Source organism: Drosophila subobscura, chromosome U, assembly GCF_008121235.1.
Source record: "Drosophila subobscura isolate 14011-0131.10 chromosome U, UCBerk_Dsub_1.0, whole genome shotgun sequence".
Lineage (NCBI taxonomy): Eukaryota > Metazoa > Arthropoda > Insecta > Diptera > Drosophilidae > Drosophila > Drosophila subobscura.
Window position 1 is genome coordinate 12,853,789 of NC_048534.1, and position 22,767 is coordinate 12,876,555.

General features: G+C 40.9%; 3 protein-coding genes across 4 annotated transcripts; 1 reads left to right on the forward strand and 2 right to left on the reverse strand.

Annotated features, from left to right (window-relative positions):
- Positions 1 to 574: 574 nt before the first annotated feature.
- LOC117901473 (clavesin-1) lies at positions 575 to 3,174 on the reverse strand. Its single transcript, XM_034812236.1, has 4 exons — positions 3,029 to 3,174; positions 2,555 to 2,847; positions 985 to 1,446; positions 575 to 906 (listed from the first exon to the last, which is right to left on the reverse strand). Exons 2-4 carry the CDS (start codon positions 2,792 to 2,794, stop codon positions 724 to 726), a joined length of 885 nt encoding a protein of 294 aa, XP_034668127.1. The 5' UTR covers positions 2,795 to 2,847; positions 3,029 to 3,174; the 3' UTR covers positions 575 to 723.
- A 5,396-nt stretch (positions 3,175 to 8,570) lies between these two features.
- LOC117900298 (alpha-tocopherol transfer protein-like) lies at positions 8,571 to 17,542 on the forward strand. 2 transcript variants are annotated; one of them, XM_034810611.1, is made up of 8 exons: positions 8,571 to 8,880; positions 15,849 to 16,097; positions 16,162 to 16,253; positions 16,355 to 16,508; positions 16,567 to 16,692; positions 16,746 to 16,924; positions 16,988 to 17,138; positions 17,206 to 17,542. In XM_034810611.1, the coding sequence occupies exons 2-8, from the start codon at positions 15,911 to 15,913 to the stop codon at positions 17,250 to 17,252; spliced, it is 936 nt and encodes a 311-aa protein (XP_034666502.1). In that variant the 5' UTR covers positions 8,571 to 8,880; positions 15,849 to 15,910; the 3' UTR covers positions 17,253 to 17,542. The 2 variants fall into 2 exon arrangements, with proteins under 2 accessions (XP_034666502.1, XP_034666503.1); XM_034810612.1 differs by lacking the exon at positions 8,571 to 8,880 and adding an exon at positions 13,036 to 13,053.
- Positions 17,543 to 17,672: 130 nt separating this feature from the next.
- Positions 17,673 to 20,041, reverse strand: LOC117900297 (protein peste). The gene is made up of 4 exons (XM_034810609.1): positions 19,857 to 20,041; positions 19,369 to 19,674; positions 18,792 to 19,311; positions 17,673 to 18,739 (listed from the first exon to the last, which is right to left on the reverse strand). Exons 1-4 carry the CDS (start codon positions 19,998 to 20,000, stop codon positions 18,000 to 18,002), a joined length of 1,710 nt encoding a protein of 569 aa, XP_034666500.1. The 5' UTR covers positions 20,001 to 20,041; the 3' UTR covers positions 17,673 to 17,999.
- Between the last annotated feature and the right edge of the window lie 2,726 nt (positions 20,042 to 22,767).

Genomic DNA, 22,767 nt, shown 5'->3' on the forward strand with positions numbered 1-22,767 from the left:
TAAATACTCTTGAATTGGTAGAGCTGTTCAACATAAGTAATTTTTGATCACATTTTAAGTGGGAACAGGTAGTACCTACAGGTTGTATTCAAGTAGTTGGTGAAGTACGATTCAAGATACAAAACTACTCGTAAATGTGTATAATAGATAAGGTAATAGGCAGCTGGAATTGGAAGTGATTTACTCAAATGAAAGTGAACTGAAAGAGTTCCTAAAAAATATTCTTGGTAGGCGACTGGAACAATATTCAAATTGGTATAGTAATTGATAGGGTCTGGAATTTGTTGTTTAATTTGAGGGGAACTTAAGGTAATCGAATATGTTTAGTAGTGCATCGAAAGAACTTAATTGGAATCTGAAAACATGAAAAGTCTTTCTGCAAATACTCGTATGATACCCAACAAGTACCCGATAAACGAAGTAAAAGGGTTCCAAAGAAATCTTCATACGAATAAAGAGCTGGTCAACAGAACCATTAGCAAAGATATTCATATTCCGCTTAAAGTCTCCCCCAAAGTATGCCAAGAACTTGCAGCTTCCCCCAGAGTATGCCCAACAAAATCCACAACTAAAGTTTAGTTTTCTGTTTGGTTTATAGTATTATGTAACTAGTTAATTGCCAAAATGTTACGAACTAAGAAAACACATGTTGCAAGTATTTACAAATGTAGTAAGGATAAGCTAGGATCGAGTGCCACCTCTGGAATGGTTGGGAGAGATGTATTACCACTGGGCGGGGCCCAGCTCGCTCCATTCGGAGACGTACTGGGACTGCTTCTCCAGGGCGGGGAACCACTCCTGGCCGCCATAGTCGATGGCTGGCAGAGAGCCCTTGTAGTTGGCCGGAAGGATAGAGGGATCGAGGAACTTCTGCAGGGATTTCATGTCACTGCCATGGAAGTGCATCTGTTTCGAGCCAGAGAAGAGAAGATAAAAACTCAGTAAAATTCCCAATGGTTCGTTTATGGTTGTGGTAACACTTACGCGCTTGTTCAGCTTCTCCTTGACGAAGGGCTTGAAGAGCGACCAGACCATGTTGAAAATGAAGGGCTGCTTGACGAAGTGCACCTCCTTCATGCGCAGCGGCATTGCCTCCTGGATGAAGGTGAGCAGGCGCTTGGAGAAGCTCGGCGACAGTGCCTTCACCTGCTTCATGGCCAGGCCATCAAAGTCCATAATGCAGACAACGCCACGCACCTGGGTCTCCTCCTCCAGCTGGGCGGCAATGTGAACCATGTAGAGCATGCGGAACATCTCATCGCTGCTGATCTCGCTGGGATCCCACAGTTTGCCACAGTTGACGATCAGCATGCGACGTCCCTTCTGGTCGCAGTTTTTCAGGACATTGATCACGCTGCCCTTGATGAACTTCTCCTTCACCTGATCGACCAACAGGCCATGGACCAATGACGCATACTCCTTACGGAACGTGGCGGTGGTTTTCATCTGCAAATAAAAGAAAAAACAGTTGCCAAAGGGAAGCATTAGTAGCGCCACATTCTTAGATTACAATCGGACGATCGATAAGGCCATTCTTCTGACCGTTGGACAGAACAATAAAATGCTTATAAAACTTATGCGATGCCGGCTTCCTATGATGATAAAAACAAAATGGCGTGACTCGGATTTGTGGCATGACATGGTCGAGTCTCCAGGCCACTGGTGTTGTGTATTCAGTACATTACTCTCTACAAAAGATGTACATATAATATACGTACAGATGTACTTGGTATATGCATTGAACGAGTCCCATTATAAATCGAATCCGCTTAGCGTTTGACTCCCTCCTCGACTGCCTATTTGTGTCAGCGGGTTCAAAAGCGTATCAGCAGCGAGAAATGGGAACATTGACGAGGTTTTGTCTTGTACTTAATCAATGATCATTTGTGGATCATACGTTGTTGGTTAAAAACAGGAAGATGGTATGCTTTTTGTGCTCCTATCCCTACTATTTGGAATCTGCCATCTTTTTCAATGCAATTCATTGCTCTCTAGCTAATCTTTCCTTCAGTTTCTATCCATTTGCTTCAACTTAGGTTATAGACCTCCTCTTTCCAATAACTCTCGTCTCTGTCCGATGTTTGCTGCCGATAAGAGACTCGAGACGCCCTAAACATTTGATTATCTTTCAAATACAGAGAAAAACAAAAATACCAAGTCACTTCGTCAGCCATTTGTTGATAGCGTGACAGCCATTGGGTCTTGTTTCTAAGGCGTTCGATTTATGTGTTTGAAAAAAGTGAACGATTAAAAGCAAGAGATGCCATTGTAAGTGTATTGAATGTGGAAATCAGTAGATAATAAATTGTTGAGAATGCAGTGAAATGCAGTTACTAAAAGATATGCAAAGAGTTTAAGGATTTGATGGATGGATATGGCAAAGAGAAACTTTTTTGCATGACTTTGTTCAAATAAAAATATAATTTTCTAAAGGGTAAGAAAGCGAAGAACAAAGTAAAAGGAATGCTCAATATATTAATGCCATAATGAACAAAGGGTTACAAAGAGTAGCAATCCCAGAAATCTTTCACTTTCAGGACATTTGTGTACGTACCTTCTCCAAAGCGCCCTCGGGATAGAAGTGGCAGGCGCGCAGGAAGACCGTGAGGAAGGCATCGTCGTCCTTGTAGTGCAGCTCGGGTGTGGCTTTCAGCAGCTCCCGCAGCTTCAGGATGGCCTCGGCTTTCACCTCCTCCGTCTCACGCAGCTCCACGCGTGCAATTTCCACTGTCTCGGGCTTCAGATAGCCAACACGCAAATTGAATGCCTCCTCGCTGATATCGCTGGCCGCCATTGTAGCTTTTGGATTTGTATCTGGATTCTGGTATTACTTTGTGTGTGGGTGGCCTGCGTGTTTTAGAAATGCGTTTTAGCGGTTAGTTTTTGCTGGAGATCACTGAATGCATTTTTCGAAAATTGCATCTTAATTTTGTGTACAATTTTGGACAGCACTTTTGATTTGTTTGCTCAACGAACGAATCATTGATTGATCAATCATCCTGATTGACTTTAAGTTGGTTGTATTTACCTAAGTCTAGCGGTTAGTATTCGGCTCTTAACTTTCAGCAAACTTTTGATACTTTTTCTAGTAGTGTTCTTTGTTTGTGCTTCCTCGCGACTCGTGCGGCTCTAGACAACTGAATTTCGGTTTGCATTTGGAAACCCTTGTGAGTTAACTTCTATATTATATATATGGCGTCGTACAGCGATACGAAGCAGCGCGACTTGGCAGCGAAGGCAGCAGCAGCAGCAACAGCGCGATCGGTGGACGTCGACGTTGGGGCTTGACTTGATTCGACACGACTTCCATTCCATTCCTTATCTCTTGGACGAGCGTTGACTGGAAAGACAGAGAAAGAGAGTTTCAACAGCGAAAAAAAGGTCACCATTCCGACTGTCAATCACCTTACGCCCTTACACAGAGTGCAGCCCCAGATGAACCCGAACCCCAAACCCGAGCCCGAACCCAAGCCCGAGCTTTAGGCCAGACCTATTCCCGCCTGGGTTTTTTGTGTCGTCATTGATCGTTGAGATTGAGGCCTGACGATGTTGACATGTGGCTCAGATCTTGAACCCCTTACCTTAGCCTGCCTCCCATCTCCATTCCCCGTTTCAGTTGTAGCGTGATAAGTAAAGTAAATTTGCCAAAAATTATAAGTACGAAAAAGCAATTACAGAAAGGCCAGGCCAGCCGTGCCTGCCTGCCTACTGACAGCGGAAACAGTTCACAGTTTGTGAAGCTACTCATAATGCCAATAAAACATCATGTTGACGCTTCGAGGTTGACTTGCTATTACCGTGTAGATGCCTAAGATTGTTATCTACCAAAGATTTGTGCGCTCAAATTAAGCTTAAATGTAATTTTGAATTTAGAAAAATGTTTCCTTGGATTGGAGTTTTACGGACACAAATTTTACTACATTTTCTGATATATTTTAGGTGGAATTTCCCAGCAAGTATTACTCTAAATTACCTTTAAATTATACGCTTTCACGAAGTTCCCAATGTTACATCTACCCTTAATCTGTTCTTTTCATTCTACAGGGTGTGCAAAACTACTTTCGACTAAAGTCCAAAAGCAGAGTCCTCAAGTCAAGTGATAAGAGAGCCCAAAAATATTTTGCTTCTATGGCTATTATCGAATGTTTTATGTTCTTGTTAAACGTACAGTCGAGCCAGAGCACAGCGGCAGAGACATGGCAGCGACATCGAAAGTATTCTAATCACAGCTCATAATCCTTATCAGTGGGCGGCCGAGCAGCGCCAGCAGCAGCAGTGGCGTGGGCAGAACGATCGACAGGCGCTGGCAGCCAGTAAAAGCAGCGCCGCTTTCACATGCATTTTTGCTCTGCTTTCAGCGACAGCGGCAGCGCAGCGACAGATGCATTAATCAGCGCTGAATCAAGGTATAATAATGCAAGGTAGGGAAATATTTTGTTTTAAAGCAACACAAATTTTTCTTTTAAATGTTGTCTCCGAATTTGTCACAGATTTCACTGCCAAAAGAGTTATAGATCGAATGAGAAACGCGACTCACAAGCACACCCCACACTATCATAATACACCCTGCGCTGACTGATCGATTGTTGGTGTTCCTTGAGCTTTTTTGGGCCAGCGAGCAGGTAGCAGATCGCAAAGCAAAGGGTGGGAGTTTGCGGGGGTACTCTTTTCACACTTTTTGTTTTGCTTTTCTTTCGTTTTAGTTCTTTGGGGCATTGTATCGTGTGGTGAACGTTATCATTGTTTCTGCTGCTTTTGTCATTGATATTGTTATTGGATTCCGTTTGTCGTGTGATTGCGGGACGTGTTCGATTCTTTGTTTTGCCATACCCGCAAATATCACCCCAGCCCCTTGCTAAAGTCGACTTATACTCATTCTCAGGCACACTCTTGCATTTCCTCACAAAACAGATATCGTATAATGTGTGTTGTGTTGCTTAGCTGCACACTTGGTGTAGTCATAGGGCAAAGTCTGCACACTTGATACGATTTGTTGTCGCTGGCTAAGGCGTCGACGTGTAAGTATCCATTGGTAGTGGATGATGAGGGTATATAAGCTGTAGATGATCTATTGGATAAAGGATCATACTTGGGAGCTAGAAAACCAATGAAATCTTCCACAATCCTAATTAGAATGGGGTCGGAGATGGGGAAATACTTTTAATATGTTTAAAATAAAATTAAATATGTTCCATCCCATTAGTGGGTATCTCCTAGTCGCAATTGCTCCTCATTCTTTGTCGTTCTTTCATTGTTTTCGATTTCCCTGAAGTATTTGTTGTTTGTTTTTATTGCCGAGCATTTGGATTCCTTTTTTTTTCAGTTGCTGAGCCAAGCATTTTGTTCGTTTATTATTTTGCTATTGTTGCTGTTTTGCGACCTCACCTGCTTTAGCGAGCTCCGCTTCTGTCCCCCCGTTAATGAGTATTTAAATACATTTGTTAAAAAGATAACGCACACAAATGCACTCCGTTCGATTTTCGTTTGATTTACTAGCAAAACATACGAAAGATTCGATCAACAAACTTATCTTATGGCCCCACACGGCAGGCCTGGCATCGAGCACTTTCGGAACAGTGGGACAAAAGCGCTGCAAGAGCTACACAATTCCATGCTAATATTTCTATGTTCTCTTAGCAAGTCAACAACCTAATTATTTATAGCACAATGTTAGGCTTATCGCTGGATTGACGGGCAAATGTATTCCTAATTTTATGGCCTTCGTATCACAAATCACTTAACTTCCACGTTTCCATCAATGCCATGACCAATAAAGGATTATATATAGAGCCTCTCCCCGGGAGCTCTAATCTGTAGATTTGCAACGTATACAAAACAAAAAGTTTCCATGGATTCCCACAAGATAAGCTAAAAGTTAGCAGTGGAGAAGTAACAGCTGAAACACCTGAAGAAACTTAATAATTTCATATCGAAATGTTAAACACATGGATCCAATTAAGATAAACCAACAAGAACGAGAACTGAAACTTGCACTTTGAACATCTGAGGGGGGAAGAGCTTCACACCCGCTCGATCCATTCATTCATGGGTGTAAAAGAACAACAAAATACAAATACAAAAGAACTTTGCTTGCTGAGTAATTGTTGCAAGAGGTTTATACTTAACAACTGCTCAAAGTACACAAAATCAGTTTCATTCGATTGGTGGATCATTCCGTCACCAGAATGCTTTCACTTGTAGCTACATTTATTTGCAGCCGAACACATGTCTCCCGCCCAGACCAGAGTTAGACTTTGACTTTGAGCAATCCAAATCGCTGACGTCGCATGTGCTTGAACCTAAGCTAAACAAAGCAAAAAAAACTACAAATGTAAGTTTATGCCCATTGTACAAGCACTTAGGGTTTAACGAGGGGGAAACCATGAATGAATAATATCCAAGTTTTGGGAATGGCAAAAATCTCTAAATGGTACTCGAAGGGATACATTTTTGAGGGTTACTTGACAACAAGTATGAACAGAACTGAATAGTATTTAAATAATGATTAACAAACTATTTTTTCGAATTCTCTCATATTTAAGTAAACGTTGGAAACTCCATGAATGACTGACCAAAGACCAACACTCGCCAAATTCCCAGCAAAAGTCCTATAAGGGAAAGTAGTTTTAAAAATATTTAAGCCATACTTCAACTATTTATTCTAGCTATTAAATGTATACCCCTTTTTGGGCACTTTTCCCCAATATTTGTGTATTTATTTATGACGTCGTAAAAGTGTTTTACAGCAACAAATTGAAACATTTTAACAATTTACACCAAGAGACCGCATATCGGTGTTTGTTTTTATTGCCTAGAAACCGCTTTTGAAACTAAGCAAACAGCCATAACAATGTATGGCAAAGTACTTGTAATTATATGAATAAACTTGACGCTTCAGCGACCGTAACTGACCTTGCCAGAGAGTCGAAGTACTCGCCAATTGCTGCACTATCTTCGATAGTTTTAATTTTAAGCCTTGATTTGGAACAAAAATAAGTCAACATTTTCTCTACTTAATTAATATTTTATAGCTTCAACTATTTCATGTTGTTGGATAATTTTAGCCTGGCTAACCGTGTTTACATAACACAATTATGTCATTAATCAACAGGCTATTTGGCTCTCAATACGCGGTCATTATCTTTATAGCAGAACGCCTTTCATGCCCCTTCGGCACGGCACAAATGTTTACGGCTGCAATAATTTAGATAGCTCAGAACTGGCAACACAATATTTATCAGCCAAGCAGATAACCGAAAGGTGTTCCAAAGAAGGCCAAAAAACTGCACACACGGTCAACTGAAGCAAAAGAAACTGCCAAGAACAAATGCAATGAACTTCACCCAAATGACCTTCAGGTTCTTCAGTTGGGCTGGCCTAAAGAAAGTTAAAAATTTGGAATTTTAAAGTGCTGTACAATCAGCACAAATTTGACAGCAAAAAACACAGAAATTACTGAAGCATGAAGCAAAGTTCGAACCCCAAGGGGGCGTTTCCTATACATGTGTAGCTAATTAATAGATTAGGCACCGCTGATAAACGTATCTCCAAGCTGATTAAAACAAGTTTATTGTTTGTTGGGGCAAGCAATTATTTAAAAACATAATTTAATATTCAGGTAAGTGGAAGGACCAGAGCCGATGCACTTTGTTTATACTCTTTCCATCTAAGGAAGGTGGAAACCTAAACCGGACTGGAAACTCCAAGCAACTCGTCTTCTGCCATTCATAACTGTGTGCAAGCCGGGAGCACTGTGTCCTGAATTGTTGTGTGAGAGGAAGCTCTGAATCTGTTCCCCTCACTATAACCACGGTAACTATTGAGGTGCCATCCAGACCCGATGTCACACCTGCGGTGCGCGCCACGGGTGCTGCTGAGTCTGCCAAATTCACTCATGAGCGGGAAGAGCAAATTGAATTACTATCCGACGTACTTGCCATGTCAATCCACACTCAAGGTAAAAGCAAAAATATTTTTCCATCTTATTTTAAATATATGTATCTAAAACAATAAGAGCATATCTTTCTACATTCTTATAGATGAGCTGCATTTTCAAATACTGGGGTAAATAGCTTAAACTAATAAATATTCCCATATGTGTTTCACATTTTCGTTTTCAATTGTTTTCTTTTGAATTTTACGCGCCCTCCTATTATTTATCAGCCCTCGTATTTCGGTATAGTTTAAGTATTTAAGCTCAAACCTTGCTCTTGGTTTTCTCTTTTGCACTCTTAAATTTTTTTCACTCAAGCTTGTGGCTCTCTTTTATAACGCAAAAATGAGCACACTCAACTGAAATTCAGAGCCAGTGTTGCTAATTTAGCTAAATCACAACAGCCCGAGCAGCTATATTTTGAGTTTTTTGGCTTTTTCTAGCTTTTTTTTCCAAAGCTAGCTTAGCTTTTTAGTGCCCCGATGAGTTGGCAGCACTGCTTAAATCTGAGACAAGAGTACTAACTGTGGCCAAAATAAATGTTGTGCGCGCGCTCTGAGTTTGCATTTCTGCGCACTCTATTTGTATTATTTGTTGTTTTGTAGTTTTTGTTTTTTTGTCAAGCTTGAGCTGGCCAGTTAATTAATAAGAAGAGCTTGGGAACGCTATTCAATCGCCATACCTGTTTTAGCCGCGTTGCCATTTGGACGTCGCCGCTCCGATATTATCTCATTCCCATTATCCCAGCCCATTGTTGGATATTGTCGCGTTCGTGCTTGTCTTCGAAGCCTTTCCTCCGTTTCCGCCCTTGCACTGCGCACAACAAAAAACTTTTACAGTGAAACGTGAAAACTCTTACAGTACTCGAAGTACCGTTGCCAAAAATATTATATATTACTTTCGGTCCGTGCAGATCTTTGTCGGTGCGGTTCGGTTCGGTTTTTGCGGTAAGTTGCGTTAACATAGCGGCTTAGGATGGGGGGCTGTGTGTGTGTGTGTGTGTGTGTGTGCTCTGGGGGGCTCCAGGTAATGTTTTTTGGGCATTGTTGTTTTTGTTTGTGGATTATGCGCATGCGCGAAGCAACATTTGACACACTTTCTGCCTTTGAGAGCGGAGCGGAGTGGAGTGGCGTCTCTTTCTGTCTGTTTGACTGCCACCAGGCAAGTTATGGCTCTGTGGTTGTTGGCCATAAAAACAATTACCACTTGCCGCTTGCCCCTGCCACTGCCACTGCCGCCTGCAATGTTTGATGCATTTCGTCAGTGCGCAGGCGCTTTGATTCCGGACAGCGAACGCCACAGAGAGAGACAGAGAGCGAGCATGCGAGAGACCAGTTCTCAGACCATGTCCAAATTTATCATAAGCTGTTGCACTTCCCCCCTTTAAGCTGCCGCATTCTCACAGATCTCAGATGCACTCTCAGGGGCGGGGCTTGGGGGTGTCTTTAGCACGTCGATCTTCCTCAATAGATGATAATATCGCTGTAAAGTTTTTCTTTTTGTTTGTTTTCATTAAGTGGAAATTGCCAAAGGCGAATGCGGTATGCAGCTGATTATAGAGGATGCTTACGACTTACAAAACTAACAACAATTTCGTGTGTGAAAATAAGTTGAGCTCTGAGATGAGTTATAAGTATTTTGTTACTGAATCTGTGTGAAAATGTGATGAGAGTTTTTAAAGTGCCCGCAAGTGGTGGGGAAATTGAAGTGCAACGAGTTTAGTGATTAAAATAATTAAATATTCCGTTTAAACTTTTAAGTGATAAAAGAGAAACTTTAATTATACAAAATATAAAAAGAAAAGAAAGTAAAAGCAATGAAGTGTTACAAAGTATTAAAACATACTGGGAATTGTTATTTTAGAAGGTTAGTCCTGAAACATTTTAAATGATTTGTGTGGGACATTTATTTTCTGAGAGTTCTTCCATTGATTTGTGAGCCTTTCTACTCTCAACTTGATTGATAAAAATAAAATGAATGAAAATCTGTAAGGATTACCTTCGCTTCAATATGATTGTGGAATATGTGATGTTTTTCTTAGCATTTTTTAATGCTTTCTCATAATTGCATGAGGATACATATTTTAAATTTATAGAAATGGAGTTCTATTATTCATTATACCACTCCATTTATAAGTTAATTCCTCTCAACCATGAGCAAAGTCTTCCTGTTTTATTGTTTTCTGCATTGCTATTTGTTTTTCTTTTTCAATTGTTCTAATGCAACCTTCTCGTTAATTCATTCCTCACTGAAGGCTGTTCCAGATGCACCACAAAATGTATAATTCCCCTGTAGATCGTGTTTCATACTTCGAAGCAGTGTTTCCATTGCAATTGATTAGACTGCAACCTGCATATCTATACGTGTGCATATGTATGCATATAATTCCATGCAAATGTAACACAAATGAAATGTAAATTGATTGACGACACACCAGACTGCTGCTGCTGCTGCTGCTCACACTGGCTGGCAATTTTCTGCACTTGTTGGCACATTCCACATGGATCTGGCGTCCCGCTCAATTGGGTTTTAATTTGTGCTTTCTGATTCACGGGATCGATGGTCGCCGAAGCCTATAAATATTTCAGACACCGACTGTCGAACCACTTGTGCTAATGACACCAGAAAAAAGTGCCTGTGCGTGTTTTCCAATTCCAATTCCCATCGATTGTGTGGCCTATTTGGCTAACTAATTTCGGCCCTCTTTCCATCCATACTTCTAATGCACACAAGTGCGCGTATTCTATAACAATTTGACCTTGCTGCTGGTTACGAATGTTCGAGTTAGTTAAGTGAACTCAAAACCAGTTGGACATCTTTTTTAGGCGTTCGTTTATGTGTGGGCTTTGGAGTTTGCCTAAATTGTTAACATTTTGTCAAGTGAAGGATAAAATACTGTTGGTAGGTGCAAAAAAATAAACACAAAAAACGCCGTTATTGAATTAGAAAATTTACATATCTCTGATACACAACAGAAGTCGAAATTCGTACTTGGGAACTGAAGGCGAGTTTTTATGGACATTGCTCGTTTCGATTGGATCGATCGCTGCGGATAGAGTTGCTTTTGGTTTTGCTGTTGGTTTTGGTTTTGGTTTTGGCATTGTGAAAGAAAACGAAACCGGCTATTCCTGATTCTATAGAATGATATTTATTTAGTATATGAGAGCCGGTTCGTTCAGTGGGTGATTCTCGTACCAAAAGTATGGGTGGAGGTTTCCTATTTTAAATGCTATAAGTGAGACTGCAAGTGTGAGCTTTGTTGACAAATTCCGCTTTGTCTAGTTGCCCCAGATAGAGGATAAGCCCCCAAAAGGTGTGATAAAAGAGGGGGTAGAAGTATCATAGATTATGTAGGTTCCGGTATAGAGAATCATTGAGACGAGTTTGAGAAGGTAAAGGAGGAGTTTCTATTAAAAAAAGAGTGCCAAGCGTTCTATGACGACAGTTTGAATTCTACACACAATTCTCACTCAACAATTATAGTTTTTACACATTTATTTACAATTATTTTACCCTCACTCGTATTTCTGAAAGCTTTGCTGAACAATTTTCTGGACACTTGGCTGTCAATTGCTGAGAATTATTACACTTCAGAACACACTCGAGTGCATGACATCATTTAAGATAAAAAGGGCAAATTAAAAGTCTTGAATTTCCATTCCACTTGGTTGCATGCAAAGGATTATCTGAGTAAATTAAAGATGCAGTTTAATAGCGATAAAGTCTAACTTTAGAACCCCACTCGAAAGTTCAAAAGATCAATTCATCTTCAGCTTATAGAATTTTCCTCAACGTTCAACTGAAATTGAAGCTAATTTACATTTCACGCTGTGATTACTTTCATTGATTTGTTTATAACCGGCTAATTGCAGTGGAATCGTGCCTGTTTATATCACAACGAGTACGAGTAGAAATACAAATTCAAATCGTTTACACTGGCCAATCGATTGATATTCACGGCACGGGATAGGCATTAGACTTTTGATCCACGCTGGCATTGTACAATATATTGTAGAGTACATCACCACATAAATATCTAGTAGAGTGTCCCATTTATGAGTCAGGGACAGCGACTTGAACTGATCTTGAACGCGGTTACAGTTGACTCAGAAATGAAAGATTGGCACTTTTTCGGCACAATCAGTCGGTGATTTTGACCTCCCCTCCGACTCTTCTTTGAGACATTTTCAATTAGCTCTTCATCAAAAGTGAAGTTTAATTTATTATGGCAAGTCATGCATTTAGTTTTTTATACACTTTCAGAGGGTATTGAAAGACTTAAAATTCTTTGTTATTTAAGTAAAAAGAAAATTAAATAAAAATGATTTCAAGACAACTACGAGGCATTCCTCTCGCTCAATGTTCCCTTTGTTACTTATTCAATAAATAATACAAAGATTAAAGTGTAAAACCACACAAAGTGTACTCCAAACTTCGACCTTTATAAGCTTCGTTTCCCAACTAAACAAACAACTGCTCCGTCATCTTTTGAGGCACTACAATCACTGCTACAAAAAAATAAATATAAAGAAACAATTGAGAAAAAGCCATAATTTGCATTTAATAGCCAGATAGTTGCTGCTATTGACTGGTTTATTTATGCACATCATGGTGGCTTTTATACCTTAGATCTAATATATGCAAGGGGCGGGAATCAAGTGCATTTTGAAATTATATGACATTTTTAAGGCTCTCGTTTTGTTATTGTTTTGTTGTGCAGTTGTTAACTGGCATTAGATTAGACAGCACAGTTTGCTTTATGGATTAATTCAGTTCTAATGTGTATATACAATAATCGTCTGGGAGGGGCCCCCGACTTCGGTGTGTGGACACAGCCCCGATTAGACTCTCAAAAGAAATTTGAATTTGAATGGCAATGTGCCATTGCTTCTTTGTTCTTTATTTCTTTTGTGCGGCCAGATACCAGCTATCAGCTTAGGAGTGTTACTGCTACTGGCATTATGTATTATGTGTTTCCAGAGTGATAGTCGAACAAATTGCAGTTCGTTTCTTGGGTCCACAGTTTCCGCTTGTCGCTCGTTGCAAGTGACAGAGCAACGCCTCACTTCAGTTTGGATTGTGGCAAGAAAAAGGCTACAAAAGTTCAGCAAAAACAAAAAGTAAGATACAAGCCAGTGATGTATTGTTGTATTTTGTATAATTATTGAGGCAGGGTGAAGTTGAGTGAGGCACATACCGGTAATGCCTGTTTATCTCCGCTGGTGTACTTTAGTAATTATTTTACTGGCTACAGACTTTGATCAGTCTGATCAGCAAGTAGTTTTGCCACTGAAAACATCGAAAAGGTTGAGATCGAGGTACAGTGTGCACAGGTACATATTAAAATTAATCAGTCGTATGACAATAACAAAAACTAGACATAAAATATATACAACAAATTATTTACTAATTATGGAAAAGTAAAAGGGAAGAGAAAAGTTTGTGTAGCTCATAAATAGGATGCTGAAATGATCGCCTGATAAACTAAAGGTGAATGGAAATTTAAAAATGTATCTTATATCAATATAAATTTATTTAATCAATTTTTAAAAGATGTTCCCAAGAACAACAGATCCTTATGGTGACTCAGTCAAGATCGGAATCTTCCATCAAGAGCTAATGGAAGTTATATTCCTCTCATTAATGATTCGTTGAACAAAAGTGTAAATTGTATATCAAGGATTTAATGGTACCAATTCCTTTCACCCTTTTACAACTTAAGTTTTTTCTGTACACATTAAGATCTCCAAATTAAGAGTTGTTTCAATGTCAACCAGAATCAGGATCTTCCCTTCCACGAAAAATGTTCCTTTCATTTCAGAAACTTGTTTTGTTGTTCCATTGTTCCACCAAAAACAATAAACTTGATTATCTCTTTCTTCTGCCTTCAGAAGTGCATGTACATCTGTGTGCATATATGTATTTATATATGACCTTAAAGAAACAGAATATCTTAACGAACCTGATCTTTAACTGCTGAATCATCATGAGTGTGCTCTAGTTCCACAACTGTGGGGAATGCCTCAACAAAGAGTAGAGTTCTTCGACGCAAAATCAACTGGAGAAGAGCGATCAAATCTAATAATTTATTCATAGCTCAAAGGTCACACAGTCTAAAGATTACTCCAACACCTTTCCTCTTTGAAAGTGATGAAATTAGACAGAAATTGGGATTTGAATTGCTCGTTTTAGTTATTTGAAATTAAAGTAATTGAACGTAACATGAATTATAGTAATGGCCATAAATGGCATCAGCTGGGGAGTGTTTTTATGTCATATTTTCATCTAAAAGTTATCCCCATTTCGACTTGACATCTTGCATGCGCCTAATTGAATTTAAATTAAAGTTCCACACGACAGAAATAGACTTAAACCTAATATATAACTTGGAGTATGTCACTTTTGGTTTTTGTTTCTTGATTTAATTGGATTTTACAACAGACCGAAATGAAGACAACAAAAAAACTGACCAACTAATTAATATGCGCATAACTTTATGGGCTGTTGAACTTCAAAGCAAATACAAAAATATGACAAAGTCAAATACAAAACACAGAAAAACCCAAAAGCAAATAAAAGCAAAGCATAAATAACCCGGAGATTCATTGACGAGGTTTCTGGAGACAACCGAAAAAATAATAATGACACACAAAAGATTTCACACAGAAGTCTGAGACCAAACGCACGTCGGGCCATAATTGGTCTCTGACTTTCGGAGTTTCTTAGATATACAAAACTTAAAATTGGCCTTGACTTTTACCTTGATTCGTCTTGACCGCAACAATGTCGAGATACATAATAAAAATCTCACACACACACACACACACACACACAGGAAAAGCCAATATCAAAAACTTACTAATTGCTTCAATCACAAGAGCAGCACTAAATCAGATTTAATGGACTGCGATTTGCAGTACAATTTTCGGTAGTTCACTCCAAGCGATACACCGACTGCTTCCTCCACTCTCCGCTCATTTCTCATACGGTCTTTAGTGTGCCATTGTCAAGTCCTTCATGACAGGGCATGGAAAAGATAGCTGCCAGCTCACATATTGCTACGTCACCGAATCGAATGGTCTGTTCGATTTTGTTGTGCCAGCCAAGGTGTTGCCAAGGCGTCTACGAGCCAAAGGGGCGGACCACGTTTCGGTTTTTCGAATAGCCAAAATAAGCATAAAATATTATGGAGGGGAAAGTGATTTCGTGGCATGCAGAAGATGGGAGACTCTTTCCAGCAATATTCTTTGCAATGTTTCAATATAATAAGTGTTTGATTTAATAACGAATATTTAAGCGCTTTTGATGAATAAAAGAATAACGAAAATCCCCATCAAAAGCAATATGTTCTTCGATCTAGATCTTATCTTCAATGCTGATAAATATTCATAGAAATAAAATCATTAATAATAAGCAAAAACTATCCTTGAGATGATTATGTTCCGGGGACTGCACTTCTCTAATGATTGCGATCTGTTGCATGAGCCCTGACCAACATTTGATACCCATTGCCGGTAAGGGTATACACTTATGTATCTGAGTGGCTGTCGAACGCACGTTGTGCGACCAGTTTTGGGCGCTATTGTCTATTCGTCAAACGATCTTTTCCTCACCCATGCACCCCCTTTGACCGTAAGTCTAGCTGTTTGTGCGAGCCGCTTCTTCCGTCGTGGCTATTTTTCGGCGTTTTTTGTCTATGAAGATCAGCATTGAGTCATACATAAACATGGGCATACGGACATAGACACACACACAGACCTATTGGACAGTTTCAGGCATTGAACTGCTGCTGCTGCCGCTGCTGTTGCTGCCGCTGCGGAAGTAACCCAGTTGTGCCAATCGACTTGAGGAAACGCTTGCCAAACCACTCAAAATGTTTAAGCCCAAACCTAAACAATTTTATTCTCGTTCGCAGCCTGAATCAGTGAACAACATCACAGCAGATCGGACGATCATCAGCAACTCAGAAACACTACAATGGGAAAGGCAGAGTGCATTAGCTACGATGAACAGCAGCTGCCATACATTGATCTGGGATCGGCTCGCATTCGCATGGAAAAGGAGCCGGCACCCGAATGGGCACTGAAGAAGGCACAGGATGAACTTCGGGAGACGCCGGGCCACAAGGAGCAGGCCATCAAGGAGCTAAGGGAACTTATTCAGAGTAAGTGGGGAACAACAACGAACTTTGGTATTTGATTTCTGATGTTTGATTTCTTAAAATTTAGATGAAAAGTATTTAAACTTGCCACTGGATGATGAGTACATGATGATGTTCTTGCGTCCAACCCATTACTATCCAGAGAGCGCTTTGAAAAGGGTGAGTGTTCCGTGAATTAAAGATGTAAAATGTGCAGCAAGAGTAGAGCAAAGGGAAGGAGACATTAAATTATAATAAATTCTCTTTTGTTCCCTTTTCAGCTCAAGAACTTCTATCACATGAAACTGAAGTATGGCGCTGCCTGTGAGAATATAATCCCCTCAAAATTGCGCAATGTATTTGAGGCAAATATACTGAACCTATTGCCAGAAAGAGATCAACATGGTCGTCGTCTGCTAGTGCTAGAAGCAGGAAGTAAGTCGTCAACAAACCGCACTTAAAAGATCTCTCTTAATATTCATTTTCACAACAGAAAAATGGAAGCCCTCGCAGGTGCCTTTGCCAGATCTCTTCCGCGGCATTCAGTTGACAGTTTTGGGCTCCATGGTGGAACCATATTCACAAATTTGCGGAGCAGTTGTCATTATTGATATGGAAGGTAATCCGCAACTAGAATTGGGATTTCAGAGATATTAATCTTTGTGTTTGTAGGTCTGCCACTTAGCCATATTACGCAGTTTACACCCTCATTTGCGGCCATGTTGTTGGATTATATACAGGAATGCATCTGCGTGCGCTTGAAGGCCGTTCACATTGTGAATAATTCGTACATATTCAATATGCTCTTTGCCATATTCAAGCCATTCATTCGCGAAAAGCTGCGCAAGCGTGTAAGTACTCAGAGCTCTTAGATATGCCTTTTATCTATTTACCATTCCACAATTTATTTGCAGATCTTCTTCCATGGCAAGGACTACAAGGCTTTGACATCGCACATTGAGGCCAGCGCCTTGCCACCGAAATATGGCGGCACTGCCACATGGGAGGTGCCCCCTGGCAAACTTCTGGGAGAGTTCTTCGAGTGTTATTCCAAGGACTATGAACGTGGGTTACTCTTCACATTTTCTCTTAACTTATTAACTAATTGACTTCGGTTTTGTTCAACTTTCAGTTGCTGACAGCTATGGCTACACTGCGGGCTATAAAATCAAGAAGTAGTCTACAAATTTCGCCAAGTTTCCCTGCCCGTAATACCCACACTTTCCCCCTTTTCGATTCGTATTTTAGTCACTTAAGTTGGGTCATTTGTGATATTGCAAATATTATTGTACTATTGTTAAGTAAAAGCAACGCTCAAAGATTCCCATGTTCGTGAACGAACCAATAATATTTCTTAGGGTTTTCTAGGATGTATATTCGTATACCTCACGGCACGAGTATATTGTTCTATTTGATAATTAACTGTTGTTAAAATAAGAAAGATGTGAAAATTTGTTGATAAAATTAAATGAAATTTCCTGGAAAATATTTAATACAATTGTAGGAGCTAAAAGTCAAGACAGAAAAGAGCTTCAACACGTTTCATCTTGTTCCAAGAACACTTTTACCCAAAGCAAAGAAAAAGCAAGTGAAATGTTGTATAAAATATATGCACTTTGATATTTTGGCCTTCTGTCAGCTTCCAGCGAACTGCAGAGACACAATTTGATTAAGAAAAAATGTACAAAATACAAAAATGTCTTTGGACAATTAGAAACTAGGGAATGGAATGTAGAGAGAGTATTCGCATGCCGAGCAAATGGCCTCGCCGGCTAACTCATCTTTGGCATAGGCACTGGGAATGGATTTGAAATTTTGATGGTCTTTGGTACTGGCAAACACGTACTACCTAAACTAGGAACTACGACTAAAGCACTAGGACGGCTTAACTAGCTAAATGGCGAATGGCGAAATGAAGTTTCTGCGTTACTCCTGCTTGTTGTCGCTGACGGAGGTCGAGGCGGTGGCGACACTGTCGCCCGTCTGCGACTTGGACATGCTGGCCGGGACAATGGTGGCCTTTTGGCGGCGCGAGAGCAGGGGAGAGCTGTCCGGAGTGCCGCTGGTACTCTTCTCGCACACCAGAGTGGAGGCCTTGGACTTGAGCTCTTCGGCGCTGGAGTAGTGGGAGCGGCTCTTGTGTTCGCCGTTTTTCTTCGTTGGGGTCTTCAGATCGTAGCGACGACTCCGGCACCAGGACAACATGTGTTCGACGGGTGCCCAGCAGAGGAGGACGAGGCCAATGGCCAGGCAAACGCCAGCAAAGATCTGCCCCGACAGCAGGACAATGGGCAGCACCTTCAGTTGGTCGGCCATTTCCGGTGTGATCCGCACCTTCTGCTCGAACCAGATGAGCGGAAAGAATATCCTGGGTACATCCTTGTACAAGGCTATGCCCTCTATGGGCTCCACCAGCATGTTGACCTGGAAACGGGCTGCCACCTCCAGTGGAATGCCCGTATTTGGCTCGACAACCATGTAGAACTCGTGATCCTCCTGCTTGGGCTCCAGTCCCTCCACCTGATCCACAAAGAACCGATCGCCATTGTAGAAATGTGGATAGGACATGAAGACGGGCGACCCAAAGCGGCAGGCACTGATGTTCATCACGCCCGAGGGCGCGCACTGACCGCCGCAGTAGCAAAGATTCTCGGGATAAAGTGTGCCTAAAACGAGAATTTCATTAGCTAATCCTTCGAAGTATTATTAATGCCTCACCATTATCCACAGAACGTGGTCCACCAGCGAATTTGTAACCCTTCAAGCCTTCAACGTCCACCGTTTCGACATAATCCAGCGGAACTGTGCGGCACATGTCGGGCGTGAAAAGTCCCACACTGCCACCGGGTTTCAAATGCTGTGGCTGAAACTCCCCTGCCGAACCGTTGGTCATGCCGCAGAAGGACTCGAAGAAGCCCGTGTTCTCCTGGTAGTTCCACGTGTGCATCTGTCCCAGCTTGGCCAGATCGTCGGCACCCGTAAAGACATTGAAGACACCCGTGAGATCGGCACTGCCGTTGCGAGTGTAGAACCAGCCAAACTTGTCGAAGGGCACCTTGACCTCATCGCCAAAGATGGGCATGGCCATGGCCACGTCGATCATGACATCGTTGTAGCCCGTGAAAAGGAGCTCATCGATTTTCTTGCGCACAGACATCTCGGGGCCGTAGACCTTGAGGCCCACATCGACCATGGCACGCTTGACACTGGGCCAATGCTTGGCCGTGGCTGCAGCGGACTGGGGAGGTGAAAACCATTAAAGTAAGGGATTACGAGAAGGAATATTCCTACCCACCAGAGCAACCGCATTGAGGGTGATAATCTCATCGTCCAGACTGCCGTTGCTGCCCTCCTCGTCGAAGTAGAAGAAACTTCTGCGGCGATAGCTCACAGAAGCGTTCTCCGGATGCCAATCGATGTCCACCTTGTCGGGCCGCTCGCTGAATCTGTAGGGACCCACCTGCTCGAGGATGGGCTTCGTCGAGAGATTGCCAAACTCCTCGGGGTTCGTCCAGTTGTACAGATAAATATCCAAATTGAGTTCCAGCGGCGGCGACTTCCAGTTCTCGTAGACACGTGTGTCGGGTGCCAGAGCCATTTCCTGTGGATCCCCCCAATTGCAATTGATTAAAAATCTCAACAAGTTCCCCTCGATCTCTGACTGGCGCCAATTGGGGCGGCACTTCTGCTTTGACTCCCAATTGGGCGCGGGCGGCCAAAGCTAATCAAGTGCAGCTGCTGGTCGCATCAACACGTGTCCGAATGTTGTCATTCATTAATTACCTTGTGCATGATCCAATTGAATAGGTCCTCCCAGAACATGCCGCACAATATGCCAAACAGTCCCAGGCTGAAGCCGAATATGCCGATAATTAATTTGCGATTGCTCTTCTGGCCCCACATGGCGCTGCTCTGCGCTGTGGGCATGGCTCACTCACGCTGTGACTTTGGTGCTACTGTAAGTCCGACTGTAACAGTAATGATATGCACGTTCGCTATTAGTAACATTGGAAATGGAAACAGAAACAGAGCCACAAGTGCACATCAATTGGGATACAGCCACAATCATATGGGAATGAGTCAAGGTCTGCGGGAAATTCATTTATATAAATACGTACAGACAGCTATTTTCGGTTATTCGTGCTTCCAATAATTATGTAGAGAATGGTAAAATAAAGAAATAAAATATATATATTTTTCCACACTTAATATAATTCAAATCAATATCTTTCAATATCCCAATCTCCTCTAAGGTTTATCATTTATTTAACTTGTATTTTTCTCCTAGAAATGTTTGTGTGTAAATTGGAAATATATTTAAAAATTAAGCGAGTCCCAAAATCACCCGACAATTAGCACCAATTACTGGACTAATTAATGGTAACAAGTTAAGGCTGTTAACCAAATCACAATACATTTAATTGGACTTCTACCAATATTAGTTCCCGCTCTGACTCGCTCCTATAGGTAAATTCTACATGGAGTCTACACAGCACACTGCTGGATGCCAAACGAATTGCATACTTTGTGGGCGTATTGACTATAATTCAAGACAAATTCCATTTGGTCTGAAAGGAAGGAATAGCTTGAGACAAAACGTTAAATTTGTGTTGGTAGTGTGAGGACTGCGCCGTGTTTTAATTTGTCAAAGAGGTGTGCCATCGGTGCCACCATCTCGCCTTAGTTTTTAGATACTTTCAACTTTTGCTTCTACATTTTCTGTACCAGATCGACTACCAGCGCTCATAATGCAATGTTTGTCCCTCAAATTTTTAATATCCCGGTATCACTGCCTTTACTTGAAGTTCTAGCACAATAGGAAAACATTTTCATGGTACATAAAATGTTTAGCTTTGAATGGTCATAAATAACTCACAATGTTCGCTGGACACATTTTGTTGCTGCCCAATGCGGGAGCTCTTTCTTGTGCCACCTGTTGCATACAACTATTTACATTTCCCATCTGCCAAAATGTTTGAATATTATAGAGGGAACATCTTGCTACAAGTGCAATTTTCTAGCAGCAACCACTTGAGCTGAGCGTTGATTGCTATTCAATCAGTAAGGGTATCAGTATGTACATAAACATATGATTGCACCTATACAAAAATTGTAAATATGTTTATTTCGAACCTATATTATTTAGTCAAAATGCACACTGGCATTGCTTTAAATATAAACAAATAAAGAACCTTAGAGATGGAACTGCAGCGAGTACAAAATATTACTAACGTCTCCTTTTTAATCAATATAATTGAATCAATTTAAGCAAAACGTGACTTCCAATTGATGTTCACACTCGTGTCGAATATAACCCATAGTTATAAAGTAAACGCAAATGCCATATAAATATGTACACACGAGTAAATAAGTATATTCTGATGATTACCCCGTATCAGTGGTGATAATTACAAAGCTTCGCCTGACACTTTACAATGGATTGAGCGTTTTAATTAGTTGGAAGCTTCCCCTGTGCACACACTCGTGGCAGAGAGTTTTCCATTGGAAATGTATGCAATAAATAGCAATAGGTGTATAGGGAGATGTTATTTGTCATAGCGGGTATCCACTGCATTCCGATAAGCGGGATTTCGAGCCACGTCTAGGTGAACAGACCCATGAGGAAGACATTGGCGAACAATTGAGGAAATTGAACTGCACTGCACTTATCGCTTGAATGCAGACCCAGACCAGACCAGACCACAGCCTATCTGTCTATCCACACAATCTCTCAGAAGAGTTCTCATCAAGCGAGCCACATATATATGTAATACAAATCAGCATAAATATAAATATGTATAAAGGGAGAGATATATGTATGTACATACATATGTCTGTATGTCTGATGGCATTGTTCGCATCGCTCTGATATATCGTCATAATTGAGTCTATCAATTGACCCCACAGTGAGCTATGGTTGGGTCTTTGACACTTTCCGTTATTGCACATGAATACGAATCTATATACAAATACATATGTACACAGTATGTATATTTGGGAGCGTGTCAACTTGTTCAATTGATATGATTATGTCTTTTTGAATGATGAATGACTGTCGCGAGCACTTGTCGGCGCCTTTTTATTGTTGGGCTGCACTCTGCAAAAATTACGAGAGTGACAGATGTTTTAATTAAACTGGACATTGAACAGGTGGTTCCTGAACAGCTCATCACACATCTTCGCCACCAAATGAGTCTGTTAATTCAATTAGATCTAAGGCACAACACAACACAACACAGAAGATTCACATTTTCACAGCGAAAGAGGACGACTCCAACACTGAATAATTGCCTTCAATTAAGTTCAAAAATGTTCTTGTTATTCATTATTAAATTAAGGAATCGTGAGTGTCTGTTGATCTTTCGTATTAGCATTTTTGATGTGCATTGAACGTGTAATGCAAGTGACCAAAGAGCCCTGAACCTTGGACAGAATCAAGGAGAAAGTGAAACAATTGTTGGACCACAAAGTTGGCAGAGATTCTCTGGGAAAAGTTGGGAAAAGTGCCAATTAGTTAGAAAATAACTGCAAGTTCTGGGTTGGTTGGTTGATATAGTCATTGATGAATGATCGGTGGCTTGTAAACACACAAGTAATGTGATACATTTGTATACGACACATCTCTCTATTCAACACCTTCTCGAATTCTCAAACAATTTCCCAACGCAAGCCGCAAAAGCCACCCGAGCCACAC

What these genes read in the sequence shown, in the direction of transcription:
- LOC117900297 (XM_034810609.1), bottom strand. Translation starts at nt 20,000, where the DNA reads ATGCCCACAGCGCAGAGCAGCGCCATGTGGGGCCAGAAGAGCAATCGC. An exon ending in CCCTCAATGCGGTTGCTCTG is followed by an intron (nt 19,312 to 19,368) that starts GTGGGTAGGAAT and finishes TCACCTCCCCAG; the next exon opens with TCCGCTGCAGCCACGGCCAA. An exon ending in ACCACGTTCTGTGGATAATG is followed by an intron (nt 18,740 to 18,791) that starts GTGAGGCATTAA and finishes TTCTCGTTTTAG; the next exon opens with GCACACTTTATCCCGAGAAT.
- LOC117900298 (XM_034810611.1), top strand. Translation starts at nt 15,911, where the DNA reads ATGGGAAAGGCAGAGTGCATTAGCTACGATGAACAGCAGCTGCCATAC. An exon ending in GCTAAGGGAACTTATTCAGA is followed by an intron (nt 16,098 to 16,161) that starts GTAAGTGGGGAA and finishes CTTAAAATTTAG; the next exon opens with ATGAAAAGTATTTAAACTTG. An exon ending in TTATTCCAAGGACTATGAAC is followed by an intron (nt 17,139 to 17,205) that starts GTGGGTTACTCT and finishes TTCAACTTTCAG; the next exon opens with TTGCTGACAGCTATGGCTAC.
- LOC117901473 (XM_034812236.1), bottom strand. Translation starts at nt 2,794, where the DNA reads ATGGCGGCCAGCGATATCAGCGAGGAGGCATTCAATTTGCGTGTTGGC. An exon ending in CCGAGGGCGCTTTGGAGAAG is followed by an intron (nt 1,447 to 2,554) that starts GTACGTACACAA and finishes TTTTATTTGCAG; the next exon opens with ATGAAAACCACCGCCACGTT. An exon ending in AGGAGAAGCTGAACAAGCGC is followed by an intron (nt 907 to 984) that starts GTAAGTGTTACC and finishes GGCTCGAAACAG; the next exon opens with ATGCACTTCCATGGCAGTGA.